The 27,489-nt window shown below is 40.7% G+C and overlaps 1 protein-coding gene across 1 annotated transcript in view; it reads right to left on the reverse strand.

The window, feature by feature from the left end:
* Positions 1 to 6: 6 nt before the first annotated feature.
* The window catches only part of LONRF2 (LON peptidase N-terminal domain and ring finger 2), a 37,190-nt gene continuing 9,707 nt past the window's right edge, over positions 7 to 27,489 (reverse strand). The window contains exons 2-12 of the mRNA XM_017847821.1: positions 24,743 to 24,861; positions 18,815 to 18,937; positions 16,533 to 16,676; positions 15,718 to 15,919; positions 15,227 to 15,320; positions 14,837 to 14,951; positions 11,794 to 11,915; positions 10,641 to 10,799; positions 6,682 to 6,844; positions 3,343 to 3,492; positions 7 to 895 (exon numbers count right to left, since the gene is read on the reverse strand). Of these exons, the coding sequence (XP_017703310.1) occupies positions 701 to 895; positions 3,343 to 3,492; positions 6,682 to 6,844; positions 10,641 to 10,799; positions 11,794 to 11,915; positions 14,837 to 14,951; positions 15,227 to 15,320; positions 15,718 to 15,919; positions 16,533 to 16,676; positions 18,815 to 18,937; positions 24,743 to 24,811 (1,536 nt within the window). The 5' untranslated portion in view covers positions 24,812 to 24,861 and the 3' untranslated portion in view covers positions 7 to 700. The remainder of the gene's footprint in view (positions 896 to 3,342; positions 3,493 to 6,681; positions 6,845 to 10,640; positions 10,800 to 11,793; positions 11,916 to 14,836; positions 14,952 to 15,226; positions 15,321 to 15,717; positions 15,920 to 16,532; positions 16,677 to 18,814; positions 18,938 to 24,742; positions 24,862 to 27,489) is intronic.

Genomic DNA, 27,489 nt, shown 5'->3' on the forward strand with positions numbered 1-27,489 from the left:
ACTATACTGTTCTCAGGTTTTTCTATATCCAAGGTATACTTTCTTATGTTTTGACACTCATTTGATTACAACATGCAATTTACAACACCTGGGACTACAACAGGACATTAAACACAGTTCTATCCGGTGGCTACTACTTCTTGGGTAAGGACTAGTTTGGGCTCCTGCACTGAACAATGGTGTGATTATTCAATTTCACAGACAACTTCACAGCAACACGCAAAGCCTAAGCGTAGTTTTGGTTAGCCTGTGTTCTAAGAAATCCACTTCCAGATAAAAACGTGGTTCCCCATATTGTCTACACACTAACGTATGCCTTTACCATCTGGCAGAGCAAGATACTGACTGGGAAGGGAATCCTTCTTTCTCGTGAAACCTAAACCACATGTAAACCATCTGCAGGGTCCTGTGCTGTCAGTGAACTGCATTCCCCAAGCACCTGCTTCCAAGAGATTTTCTTAGGTTTTTTTTTTTTTTTTTCCAACTATGGGCTCCATTCAGACTTCAGGCTAACCTTGTACAGATCAGATCCCACCAGACACAGAATTGTCATTTTTGAGGACTCAATGTTTGGCAAGCGTCCCATTTTGGAACCTTATCCACAAGCACTTGACAAAGCACAACGAATGGACGGCTATTCGTCCATGCCTGACATTTATAAAAGTACAAGGGCTTCCAGAAACCTTGACAGAGAGAAAAATCAATTATTTCTCTCCCTGGCATTAGCCAGCTCTTGCCGACTATTCATCTTACGCGTGATGATGACTAATATCCGTCGGATGGCAAGGAGCCGCTCTTTGAGTGAGGTCATGCCGAGGATGGCCAGCTGAGCCTTGCGCTCCAGTGGCAGCACGGCCAGGATCCACCAGGACCAGGCAGGGCCGCTGGGATTACTCTGCAAAAGAGATGAGAGGAAAGCAAGATTAACACTGAAAATGCAAGCCTGTTCCCCAACACAGTCTTTTGCTCCGCCAACAGACACATGAGCAAGAATTAAATGCCACCTTGTATTTTAGAGCTACTTCACAATTCATTCAGCTCTCAAAATACATAGTTTACTTTTACGGTACACATTTAGAGGTGGGGGAACCACAAAAGGAAGAGCCTGCAAAGAGAAGCATCTTCCACGGGGAGATTCTATGAATCAGTTGCTTCTGTTCTCTCAAGCTTTCAGTTAAGAGTATATACTGGTCAGAGGAGAAGACCATCACTTTAACCTTCACTTTCCAATGTTCTGTGCTATTATTTTTTACGTCTTAAGCATGCCACATAAAGCATAATACTGTAAGTGTTAAAAGTATGTGTACAAGTTTGAATGACATACTCAATGTGGCAAGTGAGTGTATGAAACATATATATGTATGCATGTCATATGTAAGAGTTATCACAAATTATATACTTAAGAATTATGATGCCACCAAATAACCTTCATTTCACATAATCAAACAGAGCACTTCTGGGCTACGTGCTAGGCAAAAGCCAATCATAAACTTGTTCTCAATATTCTTGGTATTGGAACCAAGATATCCAGGCCTTTTTGTTTCCAGGGTCTAGGATTCTTAACTCTAATTCTCCTCCAAAAATGTGCGGGATGCCAATAAGAGCTGGGAGGGTGGACTCTGGAGTCGCCTTAGTTTAGGGTGAGGTAGATGATACTGGAGGACTAGGAATAGCACTGTGGCCAAAGCTCACTGGGGGTAGCCCAAGTCACTGTGAGGAAGACATCAACCTGCCCTTCAGAAGGAGAAAGGCACAGATGGAGAAAACAACCTTTTATACAGAGTCACACTCTTTTCCCCGCCTCATCTCGCAGAGAAAGAAGAAAACTGAGTAGCACGCTTAATGGGAAGGACCTCATATAAAAATCGACGTATTACCTAAAATCCCTCTGTAGTCATCAGAAAATGGCTCCCCAAAGACTCGAATTCCTGAAACCTGGGGATATGGTACCTTATATGGCAGAGGGAATTGGAGGATGTGATTCAGTTAAGGACTTTGGGATGGGGGGATTATCCTGATGGGCCCAATGTGTTCATATAGGGTCCTTTCTGGGCTGTGGTCAGAGGGACATGTGGCTTTGGAAGGACCGTCGGAGAGAAGCAACATTGCTGGCTCTGATGGAGGAAGAAAGCCGAGGAATGCCACCGGCCTCTACAAGCTGCAGAGGCAAGGAAACAGACTCTCCTCACAACCTCCACAGAGGAATGCATGCTGCCATCACCCGGATCATAGTCTGGCCTGCAGAACCAGGACTGGAAGATAATACATATGTGTTGCTTGAAGCCACCACATTCGTGAAATTTCTTAACAGCAGTAGTAGGAAGCTAATATACCTGCCAAGGAGAGATGGATTAATTTGGTTAATAAACAAAACTCCTAGAAAAGAATGACTCATATCCTAATGCAAGTCAGTCTAACCACCATGTTTTCTGAATCTGAGTTCCAGGACATTGCAGAACAAAGGCTTATGCAAATAAGGGCAAGCCAGAAAGGACTTAATGGCTATTTCTGGCAGTTAAAGCATTTTTCTGTGTTTGGAAAAGAAAGAATTCAGGCAGGGGGTAAAAGATAGAAGCTCCAAGAGATAGAAAAAAAAAACTTAAAGTGGATGGGGAAAGATACAAAAGATATTTCACATCACCCTAAACCAGCTGAGAGCCAATCTCCCTCCCATACTGTCTTTGACAGCTGGGCATCCGTGTACAGGTGGGAGGTATACACTCTCAGGCACAATCTTACACCAGCTCAGCCTGGTTCTCCCATCTAATGCAGAGCAGGGGCCACCTGAGCTTAGAAATGCTCCATAAACCTGAAGCTCATTCATTGCTTAAAGAACCAGCATCACCAAGACGACTCGTAGGGAGCACCGGAGAAAGCCCATGACAGCTGGGCGGCAGGGTCCTTACAGGACAGGGAAGTCATGCTTCTAATGTCACAAGAAGGATGGGATTTTTCTCTTCACTTATTCAACATCTGTGTACCAGGTGCAAGGCAATGCTATGTGCCGAACGTGGAGTGTTCGTGCCAATACAATAAAGTTACTACTTACATTTTAAGATGTGAGTGAAAGAAGGAAAGGGCTGCAAACTGACGGCCAAGCAGAATAAATTGATTGTCATTAGAAAAGAAACTACGTTCTGTTAGAAAGCCTTTGTTGCTTTGCTTCACAAATCCTGTGCTACCACAGTAGGTGCTCCTTTGGGCTGTTAGTAGAAGAACTGGTTCATAAACAACCACACTGGGGTATACCCAGCATCGTACTGCCAGGCTCTCCACCAGAACGATGGCTCAGCACACGACAGCAGGAAATAACAGAATTACAAAGGAAAAAAGAGAGCATACCTGAGGCTCCGGTTCTCTGTCTGGCATTACCCCAAAATGACTTAAAATTTGTTCTTTCATGCGATCCTGGAGAGACGCGAACCAGGAAACAGACTGTTGATGCACGGAATCGTGGAGAGCGGCAAGCTCTTCATACTCTGGACCCTCCACCTGATCAGGGAAAAAGGCACGGCTGTATGACCCATTCATAGCAATGCACATAACACAGTCAGCAACCTCTGCACTGCCACTAAGTGGATTTGTGGCATTTAGCACTTTAATAATTCATCAATTTCACAAAAATGGTACATGCTCAATATAGAAATCTGCATTTTTTTGTATAGTTGAAATCTATCAATTGTATCTTGATTTTTCTCTTAATACCATAATATAAGCACATTTCATGTAATTTTGCATAATTTTCAATGGCTGCATGCAATTTTATATTTGAGATACATGCCAACTTACTTAACTATTCACGTAAGTTATTTAGAATAGCCTAGTTTTCATTTTAAAACAACACAGTAATATAAACACTTATGCAAAAGTTGTTTTGTTTTGTTTTGTTTGTTGACAAGGGAGGGAGGTATGGTTTCCTCGGGATAGTTTCCTAGAGACCTTGTTAGAATTACCAAGTCAAAGGGTGACATTTTAAAAATTGTATTCCATATCACCAAACTACATTCCTAAAGGCATGATAGGCCAAGACTATCCTCATTACATTGGCCTGGGCTGATGGACTCCAGCTTATTGTCGGCCACAGCACCTTAGACTGACCAAGCTTGGCCTCTGGTCCCTATGTCACTGTCACGTCTGTCATTAACTTATGCCTCGGTCCTGTTCAGGAACACCTGGCAGAGGAGGAAGAGCATGGAACTGGGAATCACGGGACCAGGGTTTGTTCTGGCTTCATCACCAACTCTCCTGTGTGAATCTAGCCAGTCTCACGGCCTCGTGAGGGCAGAGTTTTCTCATCTGTGTAACAGGAATAAACCATGAAGGTCCTTTCCTGTTATAAAATTCCAGTACCTACAAAAACTACGGCGTGCTGAGAAATTATAATGTAATGCATACACCACCCTCAATTTGATTTATACAAATCAAATATTCATATATGATAGAGGATTTTCTTGTAAAAGCAAGCTAAAATTGTTTCATGTTGCAGCTACTTAAGCCCCCATTTTAAAATAAACACATACACTATGAAAAGCTGTCATCTACAACAACGGTCAATAAACCCTGCCGTCAGCTCTATCCACCCCGCAGAGAGACCCTGAAGATTATCACTTTCAGCCATAGCTTTGAAACCCAGCTTTCTGGTCCAGTCTGGGGGTTGGGCTCCCTGCTCTGCTCCTCTGCACTGGGATGACCAGAAACCACAGCTGGAGGAGGCAGAGAGGTAGCGTCCTGGGTGTGACTCCATTCACAAATCCTAAGTGTACACCACTGCCCCAAAAATGACTCCTAGTGTGATGTGGGGTGGCTATGTACCCTTACTTCCACATTTCCAAATGTCAACCAAAGAATTTAAAAGAGGAATACGATAATTCCAAGGATTTCCTCCTTTTAAGTATTTTAAAATTTCTTGCTGCAGTATAATTTACAGACCAAAAAGTGCATAGATCTTATTTAGCTCAAAGAGTTTTCTCAAAGAGTATACACCATTTCTCAACTGTATACACCAGTCTGACCAACACCCAAAACCAGATAGACATTTCCACTACCTAGAAAGATTCTTCACCGCCCCCTCCAGTCAATTACAAAGCCAACCCCACAAGCCTTTTCTGACTTCCGTCTTCAGAGTCTAGTTTTGCCTGTTCCTGGAAGTATACAGATGCAGCCACGCAGTATGTGTTCGTCCTGTGTCTGGCATCTCTCACTTAGCATAATGTCTATGAGAGTCATCCATACTGTTTCGTGCACTAGTGGTTCATTTCTTTTTATTGACAGGTAGTATTGCATTGCATGAATGGACCACAATGTGTTTACTGACTCAAGTGTAATCAGCACCTGGGCTGTTCCTGGTTTGGGGCTATAATGGAGTAAGACTGTTATGGACATCCTTGTGTAAGTCTGTTGGAGAATCTCTCAAAACGTTTTGCTAATATGTCAAATTATAGGTCCTGATATTTCTATGAGACACATGAAAAAATTCTTAAGGGGTAATAAATTCAAGTCTTTTATATTTAGCTTTGGGAGGTATTTTTAAGTTGTAGATTTTGTCACATTCTGAATTAATACCAATCTAGAGAACAGAGACTGACAGACTGCTGTTCCTGAGTCAAACCATGCTCACCACCATGTTTCTGGAAATCACATTTAATGGAAAACCATCATGCTCATGCCTTCACACATTGTCTATGACTGCTTTTGCACTACAAGGGCAGAACTGAGTACTTTTGACAGAGACCATATGGCCTGTGGAGTCTAAAGTACTTATTATCCGGCCCTTTGCAGAAAAAGTTTGCCAGCTCCAGGGCTAGAGCATCCAACAGCAAATCACAAGCCTATTTTGCAATGTGCAGGTTTACATGTTGCCTAAGTACAATAAGGTCTTTTTTTTTTTTTTAGATGGAGTCTTGTTTTGTCGCCCAGGCTGGAGTGCAGTGGTGCCATCTCAGCTCACCGCAACCTTTGGCTCCCGGGTTCAAGCAATTCTCCTGCCTCAGCCTCCCAAGTAGCTGGGACTATAGGCACCCGCCACCATGCATGGCTAATTTTTTATATTTTTAGTAGAACCAGGGTTTCACCATGTTAGCCAGGATGGTCTCAATCTCCTGACCTTGTGATCTGCCCGCCTCGGCCTCCCAAAGTGCTGGGATTACAGGCGTGAGCCACCATGCCTGGCTAGATCATTTTTTAAAAAGGAGATTTCTGTACCAGCTCCCAACTCAGGTAAAAATCCACTGAGAAAATAAATAACTGCCGAAAGCAATGGCTCATGCCTGTGGTCCCAGCACTTTGGGACGACTACGCTTTGGCCGAGGTGGGAGGACTGCTTGAGCCCAGGAGTTTGATACCAGCTTGGGAAACACAGGGAGACTCCGTTTCAACAAAAAAAATTTTTTAATTAGCCACGTATGGTGGTGTGCACCTATGGTCTCAGCTACTCGGGAGGCTAAAGCAGGAGGATCGTTTGAGCCTGGGAGGTCAAAGCTGCAGTGAGCTGAGATCATGCTGCTGCACTCTGGCCTGCACGACAGAACGAGACCTTGACTCAAAAACAAACAAACAAATTTAAGTGATGAATTAAGGACTTAAGTAATATTGTCAGTACAAGTTTGACAAAGCCTTTCCACAATGCAAGAGGGAAACAAGAGGACAGACCTCTACAAAACACACCAGTACAATAAGCCTTACCTTTTCATCTTCAAGATACTCAATGTCCGCTGTGTTATAGCCATCTCTGTGGCGGTGGCTAAGCACTCGGAACCGACTGATGCCAATCGCGTCTACAACAGAACTTCCATCGGGAAACGTTCTCACGTCCTTAATCTCCAGCATGCATCCATATTCTGAAAGCCTGAAGAGACGGTTGGGAGAAATGACTGTGATTTTTAAAATGCAGGGGGCCTTTATTTTCTCTGGATGAGAGTTTGCTTTTAAAAGGAACACAAAGCCACACAAAACAGTGTCTCCACATCAGACCAGCAAGGTTATTGTCGCTAAGAGACACGTGCACATGGTCGCTTCTGTTAGATGCTAAATATAGTGGTGATGGTGGCTGCAGCGGAAGGGCTCCGGGTGAGACAGGACTTGTGCCTTAGCAGTTCCAACGGGCTAGTGTTTTGGGAAGGACTCGAGAGATGGGAAGAGATGAAATCTCAAATGTGGCTCCTCAGCCACCTTGGCGGGGCAACATCAGGACTGCCCAGCTGGTGCCATGCACACACTCGGCTTTCCAAAGCGCTCCCCAGCTCTTACCCACACTCTGTAACTATCACCCTTATCCTAGTGATATTCTCATGCTACCACGTGCCAAGTACCGCATGGAACAGTTTACGATACATATGCATTCAAGCCCACACTTAAAATTTGATTCATCAAAAGTCAACAAAGTGAAAAAACAAGCGATAGGAGTTCCACGTGCACTGAGAATACAGAACACTAAAAGAATGTGAAAACAACAAGAAAACCAGATAAACCACAGAACATATGTCTCTTGAACCCATCAGAGAGTGGAGATTGCTCAGGGTAACCAAACAGAAGATCCCACAGGGAAAGAGTAGGCAGAGCCCAGGAAGAGACACAAAAGCCTGTAGGAAGAATTCAGCTTTTTTTTTTTTTTTTTAAACAAATTGCCAATGACCTTGTGTGGGCTGGCATCAGAGTGCAGGTCTGGAGAGCTGCACTCACAAAGGGAGTTTGCATCACACACAGGCTCTTAACCACAGATAGGAGGCTCCTTGGTGAGTCATGCCCTGCAGTGAGGTAGGCGTGGATGAGCTGACGTTTATTTGGAAGCCTCTGCTGGTGCCGGTTGCTGGGGCAGCAAGTCCTCCACCTTCAAAGGCACTCAGCTCCTCCTCCCTCCTCCCTTTGCCCACAAGGTCTTCACCTCATTCCAATTCTGCCAGCTCTGCCCTCCCCAACCAAAGTGCTGTGGAAAGCAGTCCCCAGCCACTGCCTTCATCTCCTTGCCTCCCCTTCACTCCTCCATATCCTACTGTTCCATTAAAATGCCTCCAAAAGTAGTCAGAGATGCCCTCTGAATTGCTCAGATCACTGGACAGGCTCCTGTCTGATCTCCCTAAGGCACGGCCCTGCAGACTGTTGCTGAGCCAATGCCTCTGCTCTCCTGCACCCTCTCTAACCAGCCCTTCGCAGCCCCTACCTCTGCATGTCCCTGCTGCTCCATACTACCCAGGATGGTGTTCTAGGATATGGCTATTCTCATTCCAAAGCTCTCCCTAGCTCTTACCCACACTCTGATTGTAACTATCACCCGTAACCCAGTGATATTCTCACGCTACCACGTGCCAAGCACCACACACAGCAGTTTATAATATATACTAATTCAAGCCCACACAACACGGAGGCTCAGAGGAATTAACTTCTCTAAGGCCACAGGGAGATTCAGAGCCAAAATGAGAATTCATGGCAGTGTGATTCTGAAGTCCTCATGATGAGCAGCTTTACTACACATCCCTCAAACTAAAGAGCAGCGATGATTCAAACTGCCACCTGGATGCCTCTACTTATACATTTAATAAGACTCTCTCTTCCTGGTATCTAACAGGATGATCTCATTCATAGCGTGGTGAACCTGGAGGTGCCCTGAAGATTCCTCTTCAAGGGAGGACTGAATGCCCCCAGCAACCAGCAGAGGCCTCCAAATAAATGTCAGTTCCGCCAAGCCTGCTTCGCTGCAGGGCATGACTCACCAAAGAGCCTCTTACCTGTGGTTAAGAGCCTGTGTGTGATGCAAACTCCCTTTGTGAGTGCAGCTCTCCAGACCTGCACTCTGATGCCAGCCCACACAAGGTCATTGGCAATTTGTTTAAAAAAAAAAAAAAATTAGCTGAATTCTTCCTACAGGCTTTTATGTCTCTTCCTGGGCTCTGCCTACTCTCTCCCTGTGGGATCTTGTTTGGTTACCCTGAGCAACCTCCACTCTCTGATGGCTTCAAGGAGTATATGTTTTGTGGTTTATCTGTTTTTTCTTGTTTTTCTTGTTGTTTGGATGGGAATAACATTCTTTTCAGTGTTCTATATTCTCAGTGCACGTGGAACTCTTATAGCTTATTTTTTCACTTGGCTGACTTTAGATGAATCAAATTTTAATATATTCTAATTTACTAATCTCTCCCTCTTTTATGTATTCTCAGCACCTTGTATAAAAAATCTTTCCCCATTCCTAATTATAAAGGCGGTCCCCAATATCTCCTCTTAAATGTTTTATATTTTGTTTTTCACATTTCACATTAGGAATACAAACGTGTTATTTTTTATTTATGGCATAAGGTAAAGTTTTCTTCTCCCCTCTCATCTGGACTACCCACTAATTTTCTGGGCACCCTTTATTGAGTAGTTTGTCTTTTCTCATACAGTTGTCTATAAATTTGGCATCCATGTATGAGTGGACCTGTTTCGGATCTCTGCCTTATCGTCTCATTGGTCTACTTCCTAAGGCTTGTAAACTTGATATTATAGGATGTTCTCCTGTTTGTTCAGCCAGATCTGGGCTTGGCCTTTTGCTTTTCCACACGGATTCTAAAATCAGCTTGAGCAAGTCCATGAAGAAGCCTCCTGGAGATGTTGACAGAAATTACTCTAGATTTGGGGAACTGGGTAGATGTGGAATCTCTACGACATCGAGTCTGTGCACCAACAGACATGGCATTTCTCTCCATTGATTCAGAACTTCTTGAATATCTTTCAAGTTGCAGAATTTTCTCCACAAAGGTCCTATGCATATTTTTAAAAGCTCTGTCCCTAGGTATTTATGGTAGAAAATTCTGAGTGGCCCTAAAAACGCAGACTCCTCTTCTTCCTGGGCACGTGGGTGGACTATATTTGTCAGGCTCCTTTGCAGCAGGTGTGAAGAGGAGGGAGCCCCCTTTCTCCAGAGTCCTTTAAGAGCACGTGCGCCTCCTCCACAGTTAGCACTTGGATGCAGTGACCTCATCATGACCACATAGGGCTGACAAGGCCCTAAGGGATGGGAGGGTCCTGAGTCCCCAAATCAGTCTACAGAGGGGAACAACCTGCTGGCTTGCAACACCCTCTCTGGACAAAGACGTGAAATGAGGGGAGGTGAAAACCAAGCACAGTGTGTTTTTGTGAGACTGAAAATGATTTGGCTGTAGAGATAGAGAAACAGCTTTGTGCAGGATATAGACATTTTTCTTTTTTAAATTTTTTTTTGTAGAAACAGGGTCTCCCTATGCTGCCTAAGCTGGTCTCCAACTCGTGGGCTGAAGCGATTCTCCCACCTCAGCCTCCCAAAGTGCTGGGATTACAAGCGTGAGCCACTAAGCCCAGCCGCAATTTTTCTAGACCTCAAAAGTTGGACTAGATTTGTTTATATATAAACGAGGATAAAGACAATTGCAGGCAGAGGGAAGCACGGAGGTGTGGAAGCATGAGCTGTCACAAGAGAAGGGCAAGGAGCACGGCAGTGGACTAGCTTGAAAGGAAGAGGTGGGCAGTGAGGCTAGAAAGAAGGGATGGGACTGCATTGTGGGCAGCCTTGAACTTGGACTTTGCTAGGTAATGGGAGCCACTGGAGGTTTTCAAGCATCAGCCTAAATCATTCTGCAAGAAAAACGTCAAACGTTGCCCTTCATTAGGACCCTTCGAATGCTGACAGTTCTTACCCTGCGTGTTCAGCAGATAAACACATGCCAAACCGCTTGGTGCCAGTTTCCATGCATCTTCTTATCATAAGCCGATAGCGGGGCTCAAAGACGTGGAGTGGACATGGGACCGTGGGGAAGGCCATGGCACACACAAAGATGGGGACGTCTCTGGTCAGACTGCAGAAGTAAGGGGACATGTTATCTCAGATACATGAGCTGTTAGATCAGAGGGTAGTACTGGCCACCAAAGCAGCAAAAGCCAGCCAACCTCAGTTCTCCCCTCTACAAAACAAGAAAGCCAAGGACCATAGCATGTGAAAATTCTCTGCTCACCCAGGTTTCCTGACAAATCTGTCTTATTTAACTTGAGAAAGGAGAAGACGCTGAATTATATTACTTTGCTTGGAAAAGTTACACAATTTAAGCACTCTTAAAAAATTCTAATAAAAGCAACAACTACACAGTACTCAAAGGCAATGAGTTTTAAATAGAAGAGTGGAAGAGTGATAAGATCGCTACTAAAATACAAAACTTTTGCCATTTTAAAAGATGAAAACTGTCAAGCCTGTCGTGATTCGCAATCCTGGGTATTAGTTTTCCTTCTCTCTACTTTTTAAAACTGTGCTTCACTTTACTTCATTCTGCAGATACTACATTAAAACAATTTTTGAGGTAAAATATATAATTTACTATTCTTAAGTGTATAGTTCATCAGTAACAAATACATTTATATTATTTGCCTTTTATTTATTTTTAAATAATTTTTTAAATACAGAGATGGGGTCTTGCTATGTTAGCCAGGTTGGTCTTGAACTCCTAAGCTCAGGCAATCCTCCTGCCTTGGCCTCCCAAAATGCTAGGATTATAGGCATGAGCCACTGTGCCCAGCCTTCTTTGCTTTTTAAATCCTGAAAAATTCAGTATCACTTATTTACATACAAAAAGCAACTATATAAATTTGTTAAAACACTGTAAAAATACCTTATTAAAAAAGAAAAAAATTCTTATAACTTCTCGCAACTATGTTTCCAAAAATACTTTACAACTAACATTTGTTTCCATTTACACGCCAAGAGAGTTCTCTGCCATGAAAAGAAAATCTGAGGTGAAGCTGAAGTTGACAAAGTTCAATCTGAACTTAAGACCAAGGACACATAACAGGAGCACTTACTTGGACAGTTCTGACATTTCTTCATCATAAATTCTCTTCCTATCAGACAATTCATCTGGCAAATATCGAAATATTAATTCTTCGGCCAGAACAGTTATGTTAAAGTTCCTGCTTGCCAGTAACTTCAATAAAAACAAACAAAAATAGTCAAATGGTACTGTATGGTAATTAACTCTAAAGGATGAAGCTTCCATGAGTCAAAAGGTGAACAAAGAGGTGGCGGGTAGGATCTCTGAGCAGGTAAGAAGGAACAGGGATGGAGAGGGAGGCGGGCCAGACTGTGCCAGGAGCCCGGACAGCCCCTCCGCTGTGAGAAAAGGCCAGGAGGAGGCGTTCACCTGGGCAAAGGATGAGGCAACTCAATCTTGACAGCATCTACATTTTCAACCAAGTGCCCTGATGTTGGTGAGAGGGGAGGGAGTGAAGTACGGCATGTTGGGAGTGGAGAGATTTTTGCAATGATCAGCTTGGAGAGTGAAGAACTGGAACTACTAGAGAAAGAATGTAAGAATGATTACTCATGTTTTGAGTCTAAGACTTAAAATTGTTCATTGAAACTGACACCAATCTTCTCAACGTTGTGTTTTTTTCTAGCTTTGTTGTGTTACTCAGGATGCATGCAAAAGGTCAAGGTTGACTTTTTTTGGATTGAGAGAGTGAGGGACCATAGATTAAAGCTGGATGTGAGGGAAGGTGGAAGAAGACTGAACAAGAAAGTGCTGGGATCGGTGGGTAGAAGGGCCACAATGTGGCTGAACTACTACTCTGTGTGTGTGTGTATGTGTGTGTGCGTGTGTGCACACAGAGTAGTAGTTCGGTAGGTTGCACTGTTTTATTGCAGGCATGTATACTAGCATATAGTAGCTCTTTTCACTGACATTCTGATACACATCAGGACCACTGCAGGTGCTTCATCGGTCCTGAAAACAGTATAATACTATAGTTGTTCTCTCTACTGTGCTCATAAAGCTGTGATTCAGAAAGGGTCAGGGGTCAGTGCTGAGCCACCATGGCATACAAGAACCACAGGCCTCGCGAGCTTCAGGGCTCTGCGCTTTCTCTGGTGGCCCTGCTGCATTTCTGGGCTTGGGATGGCTCCACGTATTTCCAACACACCATGGCTGGGTTAGTCCTTCGCATACTACCAGGTTTCCCTGTAGCTGGTGTGAAACAAGCTAAATGTATTGCTGTGATTGAGGACCAGGAGTTCAAACTTTGGAAACGCCTACATTCGAGAACCACCATCACAGGGTAACTGGTAGAGAAACACGCTATCACCTCATTCAGAAAACTGCTTTATAATTGTCATTATTATATGACATAGGTATTTAATAAATGGTTTATGATGTCCTTTTATTGAAGAGTAATATAATAAAATGTGTTCTACTTGGCATGATGCTAACCAAGGGTTCTGTAGATTCTATATAATTGATGATTCAGGTCCCTGGTAGTGCGTGCAAAGTCGTCTATGCACATGATGTGACTTCTGCATTGAAGAAAGACAAAACTATAATTTTGGATTTTATTTCATTTTATAGTATTCTAATTTCTAATTTCTGGAACATTCGTAATCCATGTATAGTTTACATGTAATCATTCATTTATTCCTTCATTACACAAAGACTTCTGGAGTCTCTGGTGAATGTGCTGGTCCCTGGAAATACAGGGAAAACAGGTCACAGGAAGCCTCAGCACTTAGGCAGCTTTTATTCTAGTGCCAACCTCCAGCTGTCACTTCTTCACTCGGCCCCTGACAAGGCAGCATTGAAACGGAAGTGAGTAAGGTCTGTGTTATAAACAGGGCTCACACATACATGCATTTTATTCTTGTAAGAACAGATGACCTGTTCTGGCCCAGGCAGGCACCAGAACAAGTGGCAATGGGTCTGATGTATCTACTAGCAAGAAGAGACAGCAAATGCCTGGAGGAAAACTGCACAGGGGCCACCAAGGAAACAGCTCTGCAGACTCAGAACACAGCCACCACTGTGACACACAGTGCACAGCACAATAATTGATGTTTATGAGAACTCTGAAGACTTTAAAAAGATTCAGCATGCATGCAATTTAATAAAGCAAGTATGTACATATAATGTTTTAGAAAATGGTTTCAATTATAACTAGTTATTTTAAAAATGTTTTGGCAGTAAATTTTCAAGGTTATAATTATTTAAAATGTCACTGAAGTATAATATCTCCTCTTATCACATCAGATTTAAAAAATAAATTTTACTGTACATTTGTAAAAAGAAAAAAAACTTTATCCTACTTAAAATGCATTCAATAAATTTAATCTCTGGAAAGTAATTAAGGCAAATATTATCAGTCTCATTTAATGAATGCAAAACAAAGGAAGACACTCCCCATCCCCTTAAGATGTTATATGACTTGCTCCATAGAAAGTTAATGGTGCTAATGGGACCACAGCCCAATACAGCCGACATGGATTCACTATTTCAGAAATTGATCAGAAGGTCTTCAGCTTTTAAATACTCTTCATTGTATTTACCATACCTAAAGTAGATGGATTTAATCATTTATATTGGGGCTAAATATCATTAAATAGCTTCCCCATGGAACCCGACTTTTACTGGTTTTGATTTCAGACCAAAGACAATAATAACTGACAACTGGTAAAAAGCCCTAAAGGGACTCACCAGTGGTCAGAAATGATCAAGTCTTCAATCCTACGAAAAACTCTCAAGATGAAAAAGAGAATTCCTGGAGCACATTAAGTGCACCATGACAATGTCTCAACCATTTACAATGAACGTAATGTAAGGGCTCATAATGTTAGCTATTTTCAATCTATCTCAACTAAAATTTCTACTTAAAAATTTCCTTAACATTTAGCAATTTCTGCATGTAAACCTTCCTTGTGTATTTCTTGATCAATCAAAGAGATGAGAAAAGACCTATCTTTGATTGGAGAAATCTCACTTTCTTTAACAACTGGGTGGGGGAAGCCATGCAAGACAGGGAATACACATCCACCAAGGGATGAGAGGAGGAGCTGTCCCATCATTTCCCAAAACCCACTTACTTCCGAAAGTTTGTCTTTGCACAAAGGACAGTGTGGGGCATGGTCAAGGCAGCGCTCAAGGCATTTTAGGCAAAATGTGTGTCCACAGGGCGTAGTGACAGGTTCAAAAAGCAACCTGGAAGAAAACATCTGTTTTCAGCCAGAAATGTCCAGGACAGACTTTCAAATCATGGATTGGTTTTCGAAGGATTCCTTATGCAATCCCCTTACTGTTCTAGAAAACACTTGCATGCACTTCTATTTTATATCCTCTCAAATCTTTAGAAAATAAATGAACTATTACTGAGCTCTCCATAGTTTCCCTGATAATAAAAAGCCCATTACACTTTGGTATACATTTCAGAAAGGCTGAAGTTTTAAAATAGTTGCATGGATTCTGTACCATCCTACCTCATGCAGAGGGCACACTCAAAGTCAGTTACATCAAGCGAGAGCCCCTGATTTTCTTCCGTCTCAGAGTTTGGGCTCCTTTGAGGTGACAGATCTGAATGTGAAAAAATTTAAAACTCTGTAATTAACACCTAAGCACCTGAACAACACCATGCAAGAAATGTATTTTCTTTGGACCAAACATATTGTATCAATGTAACAAATCACATTGGGCAGAAATAGTTCCTGTCCAGTTAATAGCATACAGCAATAATTTATCTGGATGGTAAGCATGCATAAAATTTAAAATTTTGGCTAAATTTTCTCTGCTATTTTTGACTATGAAGTCTTTGCAGTATAAAACATCTAAAATGCTCTATAATCTTAGAGCTGATATAATCATTTCATTACTAATATTAAATGGTGTAAAAATTTTTTAAATATATTGAATACTAGCTAGCATTCTATCACTTTGGAGTCACAGAACTGCCTGATGAAAATAGTTCACTGACCTTTCTTGGGAATTTTTCCAGGGGCATTCAGGTCAGGTGCATCCTCCACGTCATCTGGAAACTGTCTCTTTAAGCCAGCGCTGGGTGCTGTTGGAAGGATGCTTTCTAATGCCTTTTTATCCTCTTCAAAGTGTAGACCCAGTATAAAATACAAAACCGAAGAATTGGTATTTCCAAGCATATCAGATTTCTCAGATGAATTCTGGTTAAGTAGGAAAAAAAGGAATCCTGAATATTAAAGAAATCATAGCATAAGATAAAAAGAATGCAGTAGCCTGCACTAGAAATCTTTGAAAAAAAAAGGGGGGGGGCTTATTTATTCTCTTCCTTCATAATTGGTTTCATCTGTTAATTTCTAAGATGCACTTCATTCTTTTCAAAGTAAAATACAGGATAATTTCTTCCCGAGCTGGGAAAGTGAAAAGTTATCTTCATATGCAATCTGTCTATCTGTCTATTTACACACACACACACACACACACGTACACACACACACGTACACACATAAAATCATATATCATATTCAAATCATCCCTTTGCTTTATTTTCTCCAAGCCAAAATAACTTCAGGTCTCCTGCCATTTTGCGTGATTTGGTGGTGTTCCAAAGCTTCTTTCAATCTTTAATCGTTTTCATTACTTCCACAGACTTCATGTAAAAGTTCCAACTCCCAGGTTAAGGAGCCACAACTGGTCTTGAGAAATATGTCTAACTAATGTAATGCCATAATGTGTGAATAATCTGTAACTATTTAAAAGGAAGCAATTACATAAAGCTTAATCAAGAGAATCGTGACAAACACACGCACATCATACCTCCGAGCTCCCTGCATCACCTTCTTCCAGCAGAGCCTGGGCATTCATGTGGCTGTGACCCTGAGCCTTTAATCTGCTTTGGATGGAAGATGTTAAATTTTCATGCACATTTTCTGTAGCTGAAAACAGCACTTCACACATTACCTATAAAATTGCCAAGAAAAGAAAAAATATATATTTTAAAACACTTTTGTGAAAATATAGTATGTCTTATAGATTCAGAGGAAACTAAGAGGCCAAATAAGCCTAAAACGTGAAAAGAATAATTTTAACTGCCAACCTTTTAAAATCCAAACATTTTTGAAACCAGAGTCAATGTATTAAGTTATTTTAGCTTCCAATTCCTTTCCGTCTTACACTTCCCAATGACGAAATAAAAGCATTACCACTTCCTTCTACCTGGTCCTTACACACCACATAAAATCTCCCCTAAAAGCCACACAGATAAGACAGAAAGGGAGTGTAAAGGTTGCTGGGGGGCTTGAATTAAATCTAAGCTGTGATTACCTACAGGGCTGAGGTCACTATACATAACTGCTTTATTTATGAGAACCAGAAGAGCCACCTTGTAAAGAAGTTTAAAGGAAGAGAGAGGGAAAGGCCATAATTGTGGTTCAAGAACCAGGGAGTGGCATTGGTGGGGGCAGGGGAAGGGTGGACAGCAATGGCCAGTGAGGCATTGTAGCTGACACCCAATTCTAGCAGACACTCAAATGGTCCTGTGGTCCTCATGGCCTCAGCTGCATCCAAGGTTTGAGGAAAGCAGAAAGGAGTGACTGAAACCTAAACGAAGACTCCTCCCACTCTCCACTGTTCCTCGTGGTTCAAGGTGGATGCACTAGAATCCATGGCCCTGTAGCAATGCACACCATCACCCTCAGCAGAGTCATCAATGTCCTCAGTCCCAGCTCTGAGTAGCCTCAGCAGAGCTGCTGGAGATGGAGACACATTTCATGTGAACAGACTAACATTGTTTTCAGTACCTTCTGTGATACAAGATATCTATCAGCCATAGAATGCCCAGGGGAAAACACCATGTCTGAAAAAGCTCCAGGTAGACAACAACCCACAAGACCTAAACCCTGGTCCAGGAACCTTGGTGAATGTACTTCATCTCTTTGACCTTGGGCTGACTTTCTCAGAAAAGTGTTATGAGAATCAGTTGAGGTATGTTTTAAGATTCTTAGGAAGTTTCCATATAGGACAAAGCAGGCAGGGATAGCTGAACAGCAGGCTGAAGATGCAATATTATTTAGATAAGTTGAAATGATGGCCAAAAACCAATGAGTGACACTGGTCAATTGAACAACTGTCAGGACAACTGAACAGGACTAACACCATTCAACTGCACAAGAGAAGATAAAAAACAACATCGCTATAAAGTTCCTATTTAAAAAAAAGATGAGTTAGGTACTTAAAAATAAACATGCCCCTAACGTGAACACAAGTGAAGGTAAAATTTCACCAACCGTGGCTGTTAAATGTAGATGCTAAAATACAGGGTACATTAGAATGCATCCAGAAGAGGAAATCTGAGAAACGCCACTCTGTGAGAAAAGAATATTTGGCCCACAAGGTGACATTAAGGCAAAGATAATAGCTGTTCTCAAACATCTTATGTGGTTTGAATTGCGCAAGGAAGAACTGATTCATTTTCTGTTGCTCCAGAAAACAGAACTAGACAGGTAAGTAAAAATTACAGAGTAAATACATGGTAGAAGTTGACAATAAACAGCGTTATAACAGGGATGCACAAACATAAAAATATAAAAACTCCTGGTCATTGGAAGTGCTAAGTAACTATCAGGTAACCATTGTATAAGCTTTTTAACAGGACAGATTTCCACATTCAGTGTGACTGGATGATGGGTAAACGAGCAGGTATTTCTGCATTATGCTGGTGAAGCTTTGCTGAAAATCACAGGTCACCCTATAGAGCCGAATTGATACATTTTACATATATCATAATGTCTTTTATAAAGCTTCTACACAAACTATAATAACCTTGCCTTGCCTCACATGTGTCTTTATGTCAACAGAATCGAGGCATGTTTACGCTGTCTCACGAAACACTCTGCTTTACCCATGGACACAACATAATGTTTCCCTAGAAGTTATCCAATGCATGAACCTTATAATTACTGCCATGGGCTTTTTATCACATCATCACGCACATTCAGAGTTATATTTCTTGTTTATCTCACAAGGCAAGGGTTACTCAGCAGGGACATGAAGGCTATAAATAAGACCTGAAGGAGAAAGTCCTTTAACAGAACTCTTACCTTCTGTGCTTCTTTCTTCATAGAGTTACACTCAGGATTTAGAGCAAGGCAGTAGAGAAACTCCTTTAACACTTCCTTACTTCTTCCCAATCCAGAAAGAGCCTGAGCTTTTACTTGATGTCCCTAGATTCACCGAAGACAAAGTATACATTTTTAAAACCCAGCATGATTACATACTTGAATACAAACTTTCATGAACAAATTTATTAAAACAATTTGTTTTAATTTCACATTACTTAGAATAAACAAAACCCACCAAGGATGACTCTATCGCTACTGTCTCTCTCCACCCTGGAAACTTAGCAAATTTCAATAGCTCATAAATACAATCTACAGTCAGAACACAGGAGCTACCATACCTGAAATATACTGCACAAAGGAGTTCTAAGGGATGTGCTGAGAGAAAACTGGCTATCCACTTTAAATTCATTCAGCAATTACAGGTCACTACCATCTTCCTGCCTTCCAGGAGTTTACAGTCTCATGAGCTAAGACAGACATGACTAAAAACAATTACAATACAAATCATAATATACTAAGTGCCACAATAAAAGTAAACAAAATACAATACGGATCAGTAATTTCCCATGGCATTTTCTTTTCATCTTATGAATACAATATTTTCTCAAATCTGTAAAAATACTATTTTTGTTTCTTTTTTTTTACTGGTTTACATATAGTTGACAGACTTTCTCTTAGCACTTGGAATATGTTGTTCCAATGTCAACCAGCTTCCACAGTTTCAGATGAGATGACAACTATAAATATTATCTCCCTGTATGTCATTTTTCTCATTCTCATTTCATGTCATTTTTCTTACTGCTTCCAAGACTTTCCTTTTATCTTTGGCTTACAGCCTAGCCATTTGATTATGATTTGAGTTTATCATTGCTTATAACTTGAATTAACCTTCTTGGGTCTAAAATTAATGTTTCCCACTAAATTTGGAAACTTTTTACGCATTATTTCTTCTTTTTTTTTCTTGCCAAACATTTTCTGTCTTCTTCTGGGATTCCAATTGCACATATATTGTACGACTTCATATTGTCCCACAAGTTTCCAAGATTCTTTCATTTTTCTTTAATCTTTATTCTTTCTGTTCTTTGCACTGAATAAAGTTTCTATAGATCTATCTTCAATTTCACTGATTATTTTGCCATGTATAATGTGTTATTAAGCCTACCTAGAAATTTTAAATTTCAGCATTGATAATTTTTATTTCTAGAATTTCCTTTTCTTTTTTCTTTTTTAGAGACAGGGTCTCACTCTGTTGCCCAGGCTGGAATGCAGTGGCATGATCACATCTCACTGTGACCTTTAACTCCTGGGTTAAAACAATCTGCCTCAGCCTCCTGAGTAGCTCAGACTACAGGCACATGCCACCCTGCCTGGCTAATTTTTTAATTTTTTGTAGAGATGGGGTCTTGCGACGTTTCCCAGGCTGGTCTTGAACTCCTGGCCTCAAGTGATCCCCCTGCCTCAGCCTCCCAAAGCATTGGGCATAGATGCATGAACCATGACACCCAGCCAGAATTTCCATTTTTTACAGTTTCCATCTCTCTGCTGAGATTGCTCTTGAGTCAAAGGTACCATATTTTCCTTCAATCCTTTGCAATTTAACTCTTTGAACTTATTCATAATAGCTCCTTCAAAGACTCTTTGTGGAAAATATAATATCTGGGCCCTCTCAGAGACAATTTTAATTGACTGTTCTTTTTTTTTTTTTTTTTTTTTGTGAGAGTCTTGTTCTCTCATCCAGGCTGGAGTGCAGTGGTACAATCTTGGCTCATTGCAACCCCCACCTCTCAGGTTCAAGGGATTCTCCTGCCTCAGCCTCCTGAGTAGCTGGTACTACAAGTGCATGCCACCATGCATGGCTAATTTTTTTTATTTTTTTATTTTTTTAAATTTTTTTTAGTAAAGATGGGGTTTTACCATATTGGCCAGGCTAGTCTCTAACTCCTGACCTTGTGATCTGCCCACCTTAGCCTCCCAAAGTACTGGGATTATAGGCGTGAGCCACCACACCCAACCTCCACAGCCCCTTTTTAAGCCTTGTGGTTCTCCCCGATGTGTATGAAATTTGGAAATAAGCCAAGATTTGGCCAGTGTTGGGAATCATCCACTCTGGGATTTCTCTGCTTTTAGGGATTTCCCCCTAATTTTCAGCTGTTCTGTTAGAACTCTGAACTCCTGGTCCTTTTAGATGGTGATGGTGAGTGCTTGTCCCAGTACTGTTTTTTTGCAGCTGTAGCTGTGGAGATAGAGAGAACTCAGGGACCAAAAAAACAAAACCAAAAACAAACCAACAAAAAACCCACACACAATTCTCATCCCTTTCATGTGCAGGTTTTTTAGAAACTCTCCTCCAGCTTCTGTTTTTGGAGGCTTTATAGTGTCTTTATTTTTTTCATCCAGTTTTTATAACGGTTTTCCCCTCTGGATGCACATGACTACTTCACTCCTTCACTGTTACCAGGAGTAAACCACTACCCCTGTTACTGTCATTTTTATCATTTCTGTACTAAAATTTCTCCAGAACACTGGTAGCCACTAACGGGTAAATGTGAAGGTCTATTTTCAGGTCCCATCTTACTGCACTTGTCTCTCCACTGTTTTAAATACCATGACTCTTCTGATGGTGCCCAGGTTCCAGCTCCAGCACCAGCATGTCTCCTCATGTTTGCTAACTGTCTATTCACCACGTCGCTTACCTTGCAGCTCTCTGGAAGAGCAGCCATTTCGAAAGACATGAGTATTTTACACAACAAATCAGCAGTTTCATCCCTGAGCTCCCTGAAGTCTCAGATACTCTTCAGACAATCAGTGATTCATCTATGGGACTTTACATTGACAATAAATGTGAAGTTTGACTCATGTTCTTATTCTCCTTTCACAAAAGCAGAATCACAAAACATTCCTCTTTGGTGGAGCCTGAATCTTACATCATTTGAAAAGTTGTTTAAGGAAAAGTACAAAATTGTTGTTATTATTATTTTTTGAGATGGAGTCTCACTCTCTCGCCCAGGCTGGAGTGCAGTGGCGCCATCTCGGCTCACTTCAACCTCCACCTCGCAGGTTCAAGTGATTCTCCTGCCTCAGCCTCCCGAGTAGCTGGGATTGCAGGTGTGCACCATCATGCCTGGCTAACTTTTTCCTGGCTATTTCGTTTGTGTGTGTGTGTGTGTGTGTGTGTGTGTGTGTGTGTGTGTATGTGTGTGTATTTTTAGTAGAGGCAGGGTGTCACCATGTTGGCCAGGCTGGTCTTGAACTCCTGACCTCAACTGATCCTTCCGCCTCAGTCTCCCAAAGTGCTGGGATTACAGGTGTGAGCCACTGCACTGGTCAGGAAAAGTACAAAAGTAAGAATATAAAGTTGCTAGGGCCCCTTTCAGGCCTTATGAAAGTCCCCAACTTTCATATTTCAGTAGTGTCTAAATTTGCTTCGATTATCAAAAGTTCTGAGAAAATAATACTGTCTTCTATGCACAAAGAACTTCACGTAAAGTTTCAAGTGTTTCATACATGTGCTCAGAATCTCAATCAAGATTTGCGGTTCTGATACCACAGTGTGTCAATAAATATTTATTAACTGAATAAATTAACTGGCTTTTAAGTAATTTTAAGTCTTACAGGTTTGCTGTGTGGGTAAGATCAAACTGATCATGTGCCTGTATCTATTTCTGCAAATGGGCAAATATTTTGCTGGCAATGGCTTATCTCCAGTTGCTCCAAAAGCTTTGAATCATTAGCCATGATGAATATTAGCCATGACTGGATGCTTGAAAGGGCAGTTTTGCTTGAATAAGACACACTGCTGTAACCCAACTCCCCCGAGAGTCTAGAAGTGCTTCTCAAAGTGCTTGGTTCTAACCCAGCTTCCATCTCAGCTTGATCACACTCAGCCACCTTAGTCCTCTCCTCAGTGAACTTACTGCCCATCCCCTTGCCTTACCTTCCAGTAGCACTTCTTCCCCAGTCCTTACTTATAATAATAAACTTAGAATATATCTTTTACTATCTTCAACTTACTTATTAAACTATGTTTTGGCTGAAGCTTCTCTTCACTGGGCATCTGTCAAGAACTGAGGTCCACAGGTTTGCAACAGACCCTGCAGATATGGCCATCATCTCATACCACCTCATACACTAAATATTCATTTGCTGCCTCCCTTGAAAAGTTACAATTAGCCACGTACCTCTGTAGGAATTAAGTCTATCTTTCGTCAGAGACACACTGTCAAGTTTTTAGCTCAAACAATAATACTATGGAGAGGAATCTAGTGTCACAAGGCAATGCAGGGCTGCTGTCAGTCAGAAATAATAGTTATAATTCATAATAACTAAGGCTTGATCATTACTGATAGAAATTAACTCAGAAGAAGAGTGGCAGGGGAGAGGAATTGGGGAGATGTCGGTCAAAAGATAAAGAATTTCAGTCAAACAGGAGAAATAAGTTCAAGAGATCTATTACAATACCATATGTTGACTATGGTCAATAACAATGTATTGCATTCTTGAAAACTGCTAAGAGAATAGATTTGAAGTGTTCTCACCACAAAAATGGTATGTGAGGTAATGCATATGTTAATTAACTTGAATTTGTCATTTCTCAGTGTATACATGTTTCAAATCAACATACTGCACCTGATAAATTATACAAATTTTTGTTTGTCAATTGAAAACATAATTTTAAAGAAGAATGGATGAAGGCATAGGAGAAAAGGCATTCGAAATTGGAGTCTAAACTTCTTTTTTAGGGAAGCAAACAAGCAACAAAATAGATTTCTGAGCTTAGTCCAACAAACATCTGCTTCCATCCTTGGGCTTATTCCTAGGTTGAACTTGACACTCAGGCTAACCTGAAAATATTTGTTTTAAAAGATGGGAGGGAGGCCGGGCACAGTGGCTCATGCCTGTAATCCCAGCACTTTGGGAGGCCAAGGCGGGCAGATCACGAGGTCAGGAGATCGAGACCATCCTGGCTAACACAGTGAAACTCTGTCTCTACTAAAAAATACAAAAAATTAGCTGGGTGTGGTGGCAGGTGCCTGTAGTCCCAGCTACGCGGGAGGCTGAGGCAGGAGAATTGCCTAGCCTAGGTGACAGAGCGAGAGCGAGACTCCACCTAAAAAAAAAAAAAAAAAAGGTGGGAGGGAAAAGGGCAGGGGCTTCCAGAAGCCTGTCTACTAACCTGGCCCTTAATGCTCTCTTTAATTGTTTCTAAAACAAAGATGATATAAAGTATAGAGCAGGAATAAATATTTTTAATTATTCACTGACTAATAGAGCATGCAATAGCTGTATATTTCATCACAAGTTCTTTCAAAACTTTAACATTACAAAGATTCATGAAAAGCTTTTATTCTTTGGCTTCTTAAACTTCTTTAAGTACTACTTAAGCTATCATTATTAGATCAGCAAAGTTCGTTTTTTGTCATGAGAGAAATATTAAACCTTTCCAATCAAAACACAGAGATTAAAGTAGTGTAAAATGTACACAAAATGTTAACTCTTTCACCAATAGCATTGATTTGTTCATATGTATATTAGAATCCAACAGCTAACCAGGATCATTATGTGATCTTCCTATTTATGTTGCAATTTTAAATATTTTTTTCTTCACTTACAACTTTATAAAATTTGATTTTATTTATATATTTTTTCAATGCAGCCAGCATATTATTCAGCTAAATATCTATTAAGTGTAATCAAAATTAGTGTTTCTCAGCTAAATTCAGTTGGAGATTTAGTCTTTTAAATCAGGTTGCTTTAGTATGAGGTGAGGATTGCTAAATGTAGGCTACAGTAATTTGAGGGAAACATACTTTGTCTACAGGTACCTGATCACAATAATCTTACTTTTATTTTTAAGAAAATCATATAAACTTCACATTGATTATCTCCAAAGCTAACAAATACAAATACCTTAATCAAGAGAGGTTCATTCTGACAAACTGCACTGGCATCCTGGAGAGCTTGCTCATAGTTCTTCATGATCAAATACACCTCTGCCCGCAGCAGCAATAATGAATTATCATCAGGAGCTGAAAGACAGGAGGAATACAAATCAATAAAAATGACCGCATTTAAAAACAAGTAATCTTAATGTCATTACATATATTAAAGTATATATATACATATGTATAAAGTATAAAGACAAAATAAGAAAGAATTCCTCCCTCCAATCATAGAGTTTAGTTATTTACTAAGTATATTTTTGACAGCTCCTCTCAGGAAAACAGGAAGAAGATTAACAAGACTTGAAAAAGCACCGAGAAAACAGACTGCCACTGAGAATTCCTACACACACACACAAGCTACATCATCTCCAATAATAAATTCTGCAACTGCTGAATCCTCTTACTGCTATAGCTAGGTATTTTTAGAAGAGATTTAAAATAATTTTTTATGAAAGTATGCAAGGAAATTCATGTTTAAGAAACAGAAAAGTAAAACATTTTTTTTTTTTTCAGACATCGAGTCTCGCTCTGTCGCCCAGGCTGAAGTGCAGTGGTGCAATCTCGGCTCACTGCAACCTCTGCCTCCTGGGTTCAAGCAGTTCTCCCGCCTCAGCCTCCCCAGTAGCTGGGATTACAGGTATGTGCCACCATGCTCGGCTAATTTTTGTATTTTTAGTAGAGATAGGGTTTCACCATGTTGGCCAGGCTGGTCTCAAACTCCTGACCTCAGGTGATCCACCCGCCTCAGCCTCCCAAAGTGCTGGGATGACAGGCGTGAGCCACCGTGCCTGGCCCATAATTTGTTTTTCTACACAACTTAGTAGATGCTGATTTGTCCCCATAATTGTACCTAGAGTACATTCTCTTAAGGGGAGAAAGAAAAAAAAAAACTCCTTTCTCTGCATTCCTCAACAGCAGAGGTCCTGATAATGACTCACACGCTGCCACAGACTTAAGTCCAGCTACACAGAAGCCAAAACTGGCTTTCTCTTTGAACTGACTTGCAGTCTACGAAGTATTGACTTGGCAGAGTCCCATGGCAAAGGCAGGAAGCCAGACCTCAGACAGGCAGAACCATTACAGCCTTCTTCCTTACTGTGGGGCCTGGCTCACTCTACCTACGCCCACCTACGATCCTTGTAGGAGGGTTACAGCTCTGCATTTTAGTTCAACCACACATTTTCTGAGTTCCTAAGATGTGTTCTCATCCCTCTACCTAATGTACGTTTTCAGTTTCCTCCAAAATCTCAACCTTGATTCTTTTCAAACTACCCCCTTGGTCCTTTCCAAATGCTACTAGCCTCCTTTTAGTTGATGTAGGTAACTGAGCAAGCCTGCACCAAAGAACTGACGCATCAAGATATTACACCAAGACATGGTGAAAAGTAACTACTCATAAACGTGTCATCACCACATATACGTCACATAGAGAACGTATAACAAGAAAAAAGTAGAAGTGGAAAGAAACAGCAAGAGTTAAAGAATACAATTTGAATTATTAAAAGAGACATTGCTGGGTATGGATAACTGGCTAGAGCAGGTGGCAGAAACTTGTTTTCTGTAACAGGCCAGATAGTAAATATTTTAGGCTTTGCAGGCAAAGAGGCAAATGGAAAGATATTATATAGATACTTGTTTAACAAGAAGGAAAACAAATTTTCACAGATTTCTTATTGATGCAATTTAAAATACGGTAAGGATAATAATTTAAGTACTTTTTTGGAATACAGATAAACTAATGAAAGAATGGAATTCTGGTTTGGGGAATAACATTTTTCTTAATTCGGTTTCCAAGTTAGTGTTTCCTATCATCAAAACAACTGAAAATATTCATCTGTTAATTATGATCGAACATGAGATTTTATGTATTTCATCTTTGAAAATGCGCATAGTAACTCTGAAATGCTGGCATCAATTCATATGATTTTAAATTGAGAATTTTAATTGCTGAGAAGACATTATAGAATTCTATTAGATTCTCCTCACGATATCTGCCGTTTTAGCATGTCATTAGATCATTTCCAACTAAAAGATTGGTGAAAGTGCCTCATACGCACAGTTAAATGCATTTTGAAATATATAATTCTCCTTTGGAGATTTTTGGAAATCTACAAAAAAAAAAATGTGCTCCTAGAAGTATCGTTTTTTAGGCTTGGGTTATATCTGCTGCAAATCCGTGTGAGAATGGAGATCTCGTATCCTGTTTCCACTTGGCTAAAGTTTCTTATTAGTCCATTCTGCCAACGGATTCTCTTGAATGTTTTAAACAAGAATGTCATGCGCAATTCGCTCTTTTTCATTCTAGTATTTATACATTGTACCTCCTATTTCCTCATACTCTCATATTGCAATAATAGTGACAGCGTTTTCTCTTATTCTTGAATTTAAAACGTGTCTAATGTTTTAACATAAAATATGTTTGTTGTAAGTTTCTGAGAGAAAATATTTATCCAGTTAGGTGATTTCTCTCCTATTCCTAGTTTTCTGTAAGGACTTTATAAGAAGTAGGTGTTAATTTTGTAGACTGCTTTCAGCATCTGAGAGATTACATATAGTCTATCTCCTTCAACCTGTTGTGGTGAATTACTCTGAAAGATTTGTCTAGTACTGAATCATCCTTATGGCCCTAATATAAGCTCTTCTTGGTCTTAACTCTTATTATACTGCTGGACTCAAACTACTAAGAAATTTAATTAGGATTCTGACATCTAT

This window comes from Rhinopithecus bieti, unplaced genomic scaffold (genome assembly GCF_001698545.2).
Source record: "Rhinopithecus bieti isolate Rb0 unplaced genomic scaffold, ASM169854v2 scaffold_28016, whole genome shotgun sequence".
Lineage (NCBI taxonomy): Eukaryota > Metazoa > Chordata > Mammalia > Primates > Cercopithecidae > Rhinopithecus > Rhinopithecus bieti.